At 25.2% G+C, this 12,179-nt stretch overlaps 1 protein-coding gene across 1 annotated transcript in view; it reads right to left on the bottom strand.

The window, feature by feature from the left end:
* The window catches only part of Phum_PHUM467460 (Ecdysone receptor, putative), a gene marked incomplete at both ends in the record, with an annotated part of 4,525 nt that extends 666 nt beyond the window's left edge, over positions 1 to 3,859 (bottom strand). The window contains 5 exons of the mRNA XM_002430183.1: positions 1 to 141; positions 231 to 383; positions 469 to 596; positions 843 to 1,154; positions 3,511 to 3,859. The exon at positions 1 to 141 is cut by the window's left edge and continues 27 nt beyond it. Coding sequence (XP_002430228.1) covers positions 1 to 141; positions 231 to 383; positions 469 to 596; positions 843 to 1,154; positions 3,511 to 3,859 — 1,083 coding nt within the window. The remainder of the gene's footprint in view (positions 142 to 230; positions 384 to 468; positions 597 to 842; positions 1,155 to 3,510) is intronic.
* Positions 3,860 to 12,179: the final 8,320 nt, after the last annotated feature.

The raw sequence follows: 12,179 nt of genomic DNA on the forward strand, positions 1-12,179 counted from the left end.
AATCTGGTCTTCCCTTAATAATTTGTCGAAACCTGGTAATCTTTTTGCAAATTCGACAATTAATTGAACGGTTAATATTGTTATTTCTGTTATGTGCCTAAAATTGAGATCGCTTTGATCTTCTCCTTCCGACGGCGCGTTCTGTTTTTTTTTTAATATAAATAAATATATATGATCATCGATTGTCGCTCATATTCATTGATATTTATATAAATTATTTAAATACTCACGGATATCCTTTTTAAATCTTCATCAGAAGGTTGTTCGTATTCGTTTTGAAAGTAAACCAGCCTATGAATGAGCTCCTCTTGCTCCGGACTAATGGGTTTCACTCCGTTAGCAGAACTTTTTTCATTATGAGACTGAGTCGTATTCGGCTCCGTCTGATAAAAAAAAAAAAAAAAAAATTTTTATTTATTAAGGAAATAATAATAATAATAAAAAGGCATGTATAAAAAGGTTTGTCACCTTAATTGCGGGTGTATCTGCCATTATTAATTCGGGTGATCCATTTGTCGTCGATGAAGGCTTCCCTTTTTCTCTTTGTGCCTTTTTTTCTCTTCTTTTAACTTCGCATTGAATCTCGGGTACCACACCTGAATTTAAAAAAAAAAAAAAAAAAAAAATTAATAAAAACGCGACAAAATTTTAATTTTATAAACGCGACCGTCAAAATGATAGGGAGAGGGAGGAGAGGAAGGGAGAAATCCGCAACGAACAAAAATCCATGAATAAAAAAAAAAAAAAAAAAAAGAAGATGAGAAGATGATGATGATGATGACGATGGCGACGACGACTCTTTCATAATTATTATGATGATGATAATAATAATAATCACTCACATTCTGGCCTCATGCCCACACTAAGGCACTTTTTCAATCTACATTCTTGACACTTTCTTCTCATGTACATATCTATTTCACAGCTGTCCCCATATTTACACTGATATACGGCATTTTTAGTAATGCTCCGTCGAAAAAAACCTTTGCAACCTTCGCATGTTAGTGCATTGTAATGGTATCCGGAAGCTCGGTCCCCGCAAACAAGGCAAAGTTCTTCCTGTTGTCTCGGCGTTGGTCCTTTTTTTTTCTTCGAATCGCTGCTGTCGACGCTGTAACCGTTTAAACTTCCCGGAGGAGAAAGATCTTCTCGTCCTGAAAAATAATAATAATAATAATATTAGTGAAAACCTCGATAGGTATTAGATATAAAAGAATGAGTGCGTGTGTGTGTCATCGGTGATACCGGAAGAAATGAGTTCAACCAACTTTTTAAAAATATTCATTTAAATAAATTTGTATATTCTCGGAAAAATTTATTTCATTGAGAATAACTTTAAAAAAAAAAATCATTCTCGATCGATCGATAAATCATTTTTTTTAATATTGATTTTTAAAAAAATCTTCTGCTTCTTTCTTCTTCTTTCAAACAAATTCGAATCAATAATTCGCCATTCATGAGAAACAAAAAAAAAAAAAAAAAAACTTCAACACAAGATTACAATTATTATTATTATTTTTTTTTACGGTAGAAGAAGTAATAAAAGATAGCAGAAGATAAAAAAGAAGGAAGAAGAAAATGTAAATGATGATGATGATGATGATGAACAAAAAAAAAAAAAAAAATTCTCAACTGAGATACACATTAATGGTAACTAAAGTCAAGGCTGCGCACTGCCCTCTATAAATTCATTTTGGAATTACTATTATTATTATTATTATTATTATTATTATTAAACATTAAAAAATGAGATAAATAATGATATTTAAAATCGGCATTAAAAAAAAAAAAAAAAAATAAAGAATCAGGAGCAGGAGGCATAGGTAAACATGTACATTGACTGACTGAATGAGGAGAACAAGGTTAGGTTACCACGATTCTTCCTTTTTTCCCAATATCATTATCATTATTATTATTTTTTTGTTATTTCAGGCTTTAAATTTAAACTATTATTATTATTATTATTATTATTATTATTATTATTATTATTATTATTATTATTATTATTTCGTAATAAAATTTTAGCCGTAAAAAAAAAAAGGAAAAAAAGGGAAAAAGTGATAAAAAAGTTTCAAAATTAATATTAATAATTTGAAAAATGAATTTTTCTTTTTTTTTAGTGAGTTTTTTCTTAAATTTAAATTCAAATAAAAAAATCGTAAAAAAAAGAGAGAAAGAGAGAGAGAGAGAGACAAGAAGAGACTGGTCGGATTATGAAATAAGAAGAAATCGGTACTGCCAACATTATATATATATATACTCACAACTATTTAATAAGACGATCTCGTTTTTTTTTTCAACTTTTAGTTTTCATTTTGAAATGAAAAATATTCGATATAATAAATAATTAGTTAAAGGAAGGTTCAATAATTATGTCATTTTTTACATTAATATTAACGAAAATATTGCAACGTTTTGCCCGGAAAAAAAAAAAAATTTATTCACTTTGAAAAATTATTAAATAATTCATTTTCAGAAACTGGCTTTTTTTTGACCCAAAAAAAAAACTTTCTTCCAAAATTTTATTATTATTATCATTATTATCAGTTTCTCAAGTTTAATCGAAAAAATTCAAACATTCTCTAAAACAAGGTTAAAATACAAAAAAAAAATTAGAATCTAGTAAAGTTGCAAAAAAAAAAAAAAAAATATTTGAAAAAAATCACGAATTCTTGTAACCGGTCATCCTTGAGTCTTGACACTCGATCAGTGAAGGGCAGGGAGAAACAAAGAAAAATTCAATTCCATTGGCCATTTTTTTTTTTTTTTTTTTTTAAATATTTCAATTCTTTATAAGAAAACAGAAATTTTTGTATGTGCCAAAAGGATTATTAGAGCCGGAATTGGGGAAACGGACACATGCCGACTTTATTAATAATAATAATAATAATTTTTCAATCGTCACTTCCGTAAAAAAAAAAAAAAAAAACAAAACCGAATTATTCAATCAATTTGTGATTTTTTTTTTTTTTATTAAAATGTTGACACGTTCGTTGAGTAATTACAAAATTAAAACTTGGGGGGGTTGAGGGGGCAAAACTCAATGTAAAAATAAAAATGAATTGAAAATGTAAACGACGACGACCGTAATGTCTGCTGAATAATATGTCGTCGTCTAAATTCTTATAGTTTATTTAATTTCATGTGAAAAAAAAAACAAAAACAAAAAACAAAAGTTTTTGTTGTGGTTTTGTTAATCATAAAGGGAGAGATTCTTCGTGAAAATTTTATTTCTGGTATTAATTAAGTAAATGTTCAGAGCGGTTGTGGCAAGATTAAGATATATATAATTTGTACCTGGAAATTTAAATAGCAAAAAAAAAGAAAAAAAAAATTTAAAGCTTGGAATGACGCAATTTAAATTAGTCACGTGGGTAACCAGACTTGAAGGTGACTCTTGGCAATGTATTTATTTCCAACCTGAACTTTTTCATACATTTTTATATTAAAATTTTCTCTCTTTTTTTTCTGAAAAAAAAAGAAAAAAAAAAAGAAAAGGAGGGTACTCACCGAGTTTTCCATTTGGACTGTACGGATCGTAGCTTCCCGAGGACATGGGAGAAGAATATCCGTTGCTAATTACGGTATATTGATTATGTGGGCCTGGAGAAGGTGTCAAGGGTGCACTTCCCATTGGAGGTCCCGGACTCGGAGGGCTCAGCCAGTCATCTGTTCGGGGCCTTTTGCTGCTACTTGAAATTGTACTGAATAAAGAATTGGATTGATTACTACTAGCCGAAGGGGTCATGTCTTTTTCACAAGGGCTATGAACGCGAGGTTCGGATTTGACTTGTGTTAAAACGAGGTCTTCTTCGCAGTTTCCAATAGGTTTCATGGCTGAAGCACCTCCTCGAAACATTTTCTAAATAAAGACTTTTACACTTTTTTTTTTTTCTTCTGCTTCTTCTTCTTCTTCTTCTTTTACTATACGTTTATTTGTCTAAATAAAACGGACGCTATGAATGTAAAAAATATTTAATCATTTTGATTGTTTCATCACGACGGCAAAAGAAAATTTAATAACTGACGATTTTTTATTTTTGTTTTCTGTCCGAATTCTTTCAACTTCGGAAACATTATCACCTGAAACAAACAAAAAAAAAAAAATCTGTATTATATATTTCTTTCTTTTTTCAATCAATAATAATAATAATAATAATAATTCACTTTTAAAAAAAAAGGTATAGAGTTACATAACTTTTATATATAGTTTTATTTATTTGAAAATAAAAAATGAAAACTTTTCACGTGGAGATTTTTTTCAGAGAGAGAGAGAGAGAGAAAGAGAGAGAAAAGATTCATTTCAATGAATGAATTGATAAAAATAATAATATTTATGTATTTTTTTTAACAAGCACAAAATTTCCATTTAATTTTATTTATTCTCATTCAAAATTATTAATATTTTAAAGGAAGAGACGAAAAATAAAAATATACTTAAATTTTATTTCTATAACTATTATTATTATTATTATTATTATTATTATTACGTGGAATATTTAAATATAAAAAGTGAAAAAATCCGTTAAAAATCAATGGTAGATTAAGTTTTTTTAGTAATATAACCAATTAGACAACGTAATTTGTCGTCAATCGATACAAATTTAATTACATTAATTAAATTCAAATAATAAACCAGTAAGAAAAAAATAAATAAATAAATATAGAGAAACTAATAGCAATTATAAACCCACATAAAAAAAACCCTATTTGCATTACTACTAGTAAATATATACAATTTTATCAGTTTTAATAATAATAATAATATTTATTAATAATTTTGAGCTTTTCCATTTGCGTTCTTTCTATAAGACAATATTATCATTATTATTATTAATTTTAAATCTAATAATAAATAATAAATGAGGAAATCAAAAAAAAAAAAAAAAAATTATAAGATACTCTTAGATACATTAAAATCCGTTTAATAACATTGGTGAGGAGCACAATAAGTAAGTAATTTTTTTTTTAAATGTAAATTAATCATTAAATTTTTTATGTGTTTTTTTTTTAAATACAGACACACGCAAACGCATACACGCACGCACGTACGCACACAGATTTATTCGATAAAAAAAAAAAAAAAAGGTATTGTTGTGGTTGTTGTTGTTGGTGAACTAAAGCTATTATTTAATTCGTTCGATTTTTTTTACCTTAACTTCGTCTATATATATATATATATTTGAATAAAAAACAAATAAAGGAAAGAAAAAATTTAAATAAAAAGAAAATTTCGAAAATTAAAGCCTTGCACACAGAGAGAGAGGGGGGGGGAACCTTTTCACCTTTTCTTTGACATTTAATGATTTGAGAACCATTATATAAAAATCGAAAGCGTAAAAAAAATTTTTTTTTTTAAGCTGTAATATTTCTGACATAATATTAAATTACATTAAACCATATATTTTCAGGTACTTTTTAATAATCGTCTTTTTCATTTTTTAACATAAATCGTGTTTTTGTTCTCGGAAGAAAAATAATTTAAATTTTTTTATTATTTATAGTTTTGAAATTACTTTTTTTAAAAAAAATTGTCTCAACAATATTTGGTAATAATTAATTGAAATTTATTTATAAAAACAACCACAACAACAACAACAACACATTTAATTCTAAGCAAATGAATAATAATAATAATAATAAAAACACATTTAATAAACATTTATTCATGTTTGTCATTAAAAATAATTTTTTTTTTATTAACCAAAGGATTTAGTAAAAGCAAAGCAAAGAGCTACTTTAATTGATAAACATTTTTTTTTTTTTTTTTTTCACAAGAAGATTTGTGACGCCCTCAAGCACGAAAATTGAAAAAATAAATAAATAAATAAATATGTTAAACAAATTCAATATTATTGAATTTGTTCGTAATTTCCTTATATGCTATATATATATATATATATTATTACTTTTAGCAATGTCAACGACTCATTTCAAGGCCATACGAAAGCAAACACTTTAAACATTCAATGTCGAGCATTTTCTTAAAGAAAGAAAGAAAAAAAAAAAACAAGTTTAAAAAAAAAATCTCTCTCTCTCTCTCTCTCCTTAAACCTTAAATTTTGATAACAACAATATTATTAATAAAACAAAATGTATTCGTGAAAATTTCTACAAAATTCAAACAAATTATTTATTAATAAATTAAAAGTAATATTTTAATTTTAAATAAATCCGAATCCGTCTTTTCCCTTTTATTATGCAATTCTAATAAATTAATAAGAATTCAAATCAAAAAATAAAAAATAAATAAATTACAATACTACATATATATATATATATAAATGCACATAATAACCTTAAATAATAATAATAATCTTTTTGTGAAATCCCTTTGAAATTATATTATTATAAAAAAAAATACATATGGCAAAACTTTCATGAAGTTTGAACATTGAAATTCAGCGTGCGTGTGCGTGAGAAGATGGGATAATAATTACATATTTATTATTATTATTTAATATTGAAAACGAAGGAAGCCCGGGGAGAAAATTACGACTGGAAAACAGGTATAACAACATCCATCCATCCCCAGACCAGTAATCATAATAAACGATACCGTAGAATAACGTGACAAATTTATACGCGGATCGGTAGGTAAATGTCATCCCTTAACCCAACCGACGGGAAATAAAAAAAAAAAAAAAAAAATGGCAACCTGATGGTGGTGGATACGTTTGCAAATTAATCCGAGTGTCTGACCCTGGTGAGATATAAATAAATAAATAAAATTTCCAGGATGTGAAACGTGAAAGTGTAAACAATTACAAATGGTTTATATAATGGCTATTATTCCGGGATTCATCTCTCAATTTAGTGTGAAAATTTGTGTTTTAAAACGTTTTTCATTATGACGTCACGATTGGAAAACAAAAACAAAATTTTTTTTCTGTGTGATTCAATAAGTAAATGACACGATGTTTATGTCGCATTTGTTATCGATATTAATAATAATAAAAAAAAAAAAAAATTTTGAAAGAAAAACTTGCAAATTTCAATCGGGGATAATAAAAAATCTTTCAATTTCATAAAATAAATAAATTAGAAAAAAAAAAAAAAAAGTTTTTTTGCTCGTTAATAATGACTCTGGAATGTCCCAACGAAATGAGAAAAAAAAAAAAAGTTATTTTTAAAAATTTATAACAAGATAGAAAAAAAAAATATTTCTAGAAGAAAATTTATGTTTTTGAAAAAGAAAAAGAAAAATTTTTTTTACAACTACAAGTTTTTTTTTTTTTTTTAATAAGATATTAAAAATTATGATACTAAATTTAAAATTAATTGATTATTTATTTAATTCCAATTAAATCCATCCCTGGATTAACCCTGGATAAAATTTTTTCATTTAAAATTAAACTTTTCAAACAATCAATAATAATAATGATAATAATAATAATAACTCTGAACATTACGTTCATTATTAAATATAATTAATTAGACAGAATAAATGCATTAAACTAATTAGAGAGGAGTGAGGGGGAGGTGGGAGGGGTTATGGAGAAGTTTTTTTTTTCGTTATACATTCATTTTATAACTGTATCAATTACAATAATAATAATAATGTGCAACTGCGACAGAGAATTTATTTGTTTTATAAAAAAAAAATTAATACTTGGAGACATTCAAGTCATTTAAATTCATCCCGACGATTTATGAATGAATCGTTAAAAAAAAAATTTATTATTATTATTATTACTAATACACTCCATCACATAAATTCGAAAAAAAATATAAGAAAGCTTGAAAAAAAAAAAAATAAGACGAATAAATTAAATAAGAAAAGAACATGTGGACGAGTAACCTGTATGTATATGTCTTGCAAGGTACCTGCATGAGATATTCACATTGTCACGAAAATATGAGTAAGAACAATATATACCTGTGACGTAGACACTCTAAGTGAATATATACGTAAACACGAAAATTTTGGACTAAATAAATTAACTCTATCATTAACAACGAACAATGATGAGAATTATTATTATTATTATTTTTTTTTTATAACGCAGTTAAATAAAAATTAAGACCTTACCGAAAAGACCATCGTCCATTTTTTTTTTTTTTGTTTATTTAATTTTTTTTTTTTCACGTTGGCATTCCTTATAATAATAATAATTGTTGTGTGTGTGTAGCGAATCCGCAAATATTATTTCTTTTTTATGTAATCCTATATTGTGTCGTTATAATTTGTGTTTTTATTATTATTATTATTTATTCCAAAGTAAAAACAACGCACTATATATCAATAAATAATATTTAAACTTTTAAATAAATTAATTCACAAAAAAAAAAAAAAATATAAACGAACTAAACCAACAAAAAAAAACTAAAACTAAACTTAAATAAAAAATAATAATTTTTCACGGAATAAATATTTTTACAATTTAAAATTTAAACAATAATAATAATAATTAACTCTTTTAGTTAAAACTTTTCATTTGAATATGGAAATTGAAATCTTGTATTAAAAACTAAAAAAAAAAAAAAACTTTTCAAGTTAAAAAAAAAAAAAGCACTCTTAGGAACCCAGTATTAGAAACTGGAGACTGGGAACGAATCCAATACCAAAGAGTGGGGAACCAACATCACGTGGTTTTTCTTTTATTTTTTCATTATTATTATTATTTTTTTTTTTTTACATGACAGCCATATTACTGACCTTGAAAGCATTCGCGACCTAGACTTTAATATTAAAATTACAAATTTAACATTTTCAATGTAAGAATCACATGAACCTCTCTTCTCTACGCGTTGTACGAAATACAGTGTGTGTGCGTGTGCGTGTGCGTGTTTCATTACTAAGAGTTAAGAAAAAATAATAATTCATAGTCATTGTCGAAGTAAATATTACAATTACAAGTATAAAATAAATAAATTCAAAAATAATTATTAAAAAAAAAAATAAATAAATAAATTGAAATCCGAGTTTTTTCATCTCTTTTAAATTAGATACGACGACTTTTCAATATTTATTACGCAAAATATAAATTGAAGATATTCTCAATGATCGGTATACTCGAAAAACAAACTCAAATATAAAAAAAAAAAAAATAGTAAAAGGTTAACAAACTTTTTCCTATATCGATGACGGTTGGTAGTAGTACATTATTATACAATTAAGTCACGCTAGCAAATGAAGACGAAGAAACCTTGACATTTGGCTAGAGAAAGTCAAAAAGGGAAAATCAAGCTACCGCCGCGCTATGGACTTTTAGTATTATTATTACCACACCAGGTACATTATAATTCAATATATATATATATGTCTTCGATAGGTACGTATCAACATTTATTTTTTTTTATTTTGAATCAAAAATTTACAATCCACGTTTGAATTTGAATTTCCGGTATCGATGAGGATGATTCACAATAATTATTATTAATATGACAAAAGGATTTTTTTGTATTTTTTCTCCTATGTCACCAATTGTTTCAACTTTAAAAGTAAAACAACAACAGCAGCAGACAAATGTCTCATCATCATTATTATTATTATTTTTTTTTCCTTATTCGAACCCAAGGTAAAAAAAAAAAAAAAAAAAAAAACCTTTTGGCAGAAATCAATCAGAATGCGAAAAAAAAAAAATAAACGACCTTCTTCATTTCACATAATCTAGTTTTCCCCTACAAAATTATTCTGGAATTTTCCCCTTTTTTTCTTTTTTTTTGTTCCACTTATTAAATGAAAATTTAATTTAATCGATTTTGTTTTTTTTTTTTTTTTTTTTATCGATCTCTCCGTCACTAATTTCGTAAAACTTTTATTTGACCAAATTTTTTTTTAAAGAGCGATTAAGTTGCATTAAGTTTAAATAAAATCGATACAGTTATTTTTATTGATCTTTTTTTAATATTTTAAAACATTATTCCGATTCGTAAAACACATAAACAAATGATAATAATATCGTTTGTTATTTATGTTAATTCAAAATCATTTAAATAAATAAATTCAAGGAACGAAGATGAAGACGAAGAATAAGTCTCTCGCATAACGCTTAATTTTTCTTTCTTTCCCGACTTGTTTTCGAATCGAGTAACATACAACATACTATGTTTTACCAACGTATCTATTTCCTGGCTGAATTAATGTGACCTTGACAAAGGAAAACAATTGCCTCCCCACGAATGGCCAAGAAAACATGCGCGAGAGGTCAATAACATGAAGCAAGGACATCGAAAATCAAAATTCGATTTGGCGAAGCAAAGCAGAGCAATTTTTATTCACGACATTCTTTATACGTTTCATTTGTAATGCAAAACTTTTATTTATTTATTAAATAATAATAATATTATTAATAATAATAATAATAATAATAACAACAATGAACTTTATCCAAAAAAAAAACAATTAATACTCAACTCTCAGTTTTATTTACTTTTGTTTCACATCCATCACAACAACAACAGAAAAAATTATATAAATATATATAAACAAATTTTTTTTATTTTTTTTAAATAATAAAAAACTTTTATTGTTTATTCGTGGAATGCGTAAAAGTTTTTTTTTTAAATAAAATAAAAAAAAGGGAGATAAAAAAACGAAGCGTAAAATAATTTCATTCGAAAAGCTTAAATTTAAAACAAAAAGTTATAAAACAAAATTTGTTTTTTTTTTTTTTTTTACAATTGATCTTGACCTGCATTAATTTAATTTGCATTATTCGCAAATCATATGAAAATATTATTATTATTATTTTTTTGTTAACAATGTAAACAACAACAACAATAATATAATCGCTCTTATTTAATAATTTTAAATAATAATAATAATAAACAACGAACTGATAACAAAAAAAATTATTTTTCTAATCAAAATATGAATGGGAAAATTCTGTATAAAGTAAAGGGGAACCCCCCGAATCATCATGTATTCAATTTTTTTTTTTTACTTAAAAGCAATGTAAAAGTAAATTAATTGAATTATGTATCGTATAAGAATTATTAATAATATTAGGATTGTCTTTATCACGGCCATTTTATTTATTGTTTACGGTCATTTATTTTATTTTTTTTTTAAATTTTTTTTAAATTAAATAAGCCGACCATTCATCGAATATATAAAAAAAAACCAAAACAATTTATGCGTGCGTGCGTGTGTAGGTAATAAAAGGTAAATTTAAAAAATGCCCACTAATTAACAAAAAAAAAAAAATTGAATTACGTAAAAAGAACCGAGAGACAGAGAGGGGGGGGAGATGAAACGTTGTATTAATAGATAATTTTAAATTTGTATTTATATCCTTTTATCACGATGGTGCAAGGAACCCGGCTCCACGTGTCCAAGGAGTCTGACATGCATTTTAACTTTACAAAATGAATCCTTAAGTAAAAAAAAAAAAAAAAAAATCATGTATTAGCAACTTTCCTACGTATTGGATTGCTTTTGAAATATCGGCCTTGAATTATTTTTATTACTCGAGTCGGCAACTGGATCGCAGCACCATCGCTTATAATATATCGCGTACGAACCCGTAAATAATCCACATATCAATAATTATGTACATAAATATTATTTCTTATTTAAATATATATATCTCTATATGTATATCCAATGTCAAAAACAAATAATAATAATAATAATATATTTATTCGTCAATAATTTTTACAAAAAAAAAAAAAAATTAAAATAATTTAAAATTTTTTTTTTTTTTTCAATGATTTATTTTCTCTCATGATAATAATAATGATCATCGAATCGAACAAGGGTAACAGGTTTTTCTCTTTAAAAAAAAATTGTATCTACGATCTAAAAGTTAAAAAATGCAAAAAAAAAAAAAAAAATAGTAAAACGCAAACATTGATCTAAAACCTCAAAATAAATGAACGCTCATCATTTGAACCACCAACCCGTAACATTAAATTTTTTTTTTTAAATTTTATATTTTTTTTTTTTTTTTTTTGTAAATAAAATTTCACGCCAACAACAAAATTGAATTATTTAAATAAAGTTTCTAATTAACCTTTTCATATTGCTTTGAAAAAACACGTACAACATTTTTTTTTTTTTTTTTTTCTCCAACGGATTTCCTATCACGAGATATCCTTCTATAATAAATATTATTATTATTATTAAATCCATTTTAAAAAATAATAATAATAATAGGTAAAAAAATTGTTTTTTTTTTTTATATCTAAGCTCCTGCGCGTGCGCGAAATATTAAAAAAAAAATAAAATAATT

The sequence above is a fragment of the Pediculus humanus genome, genomic scaffold, assembly GCF_000006295.1.
Source record: "Pediculus humanus corporis 1103172108249 genomic scaffold, whole genome shotgun sequence".
NCBI classification, from domain to species: domain Eukaryota; kingdom Metazoa; phylum Arthropoda; class Insecta; order Psocodea; family Pediculidae; genus Pediculus; species Pediculus humanus.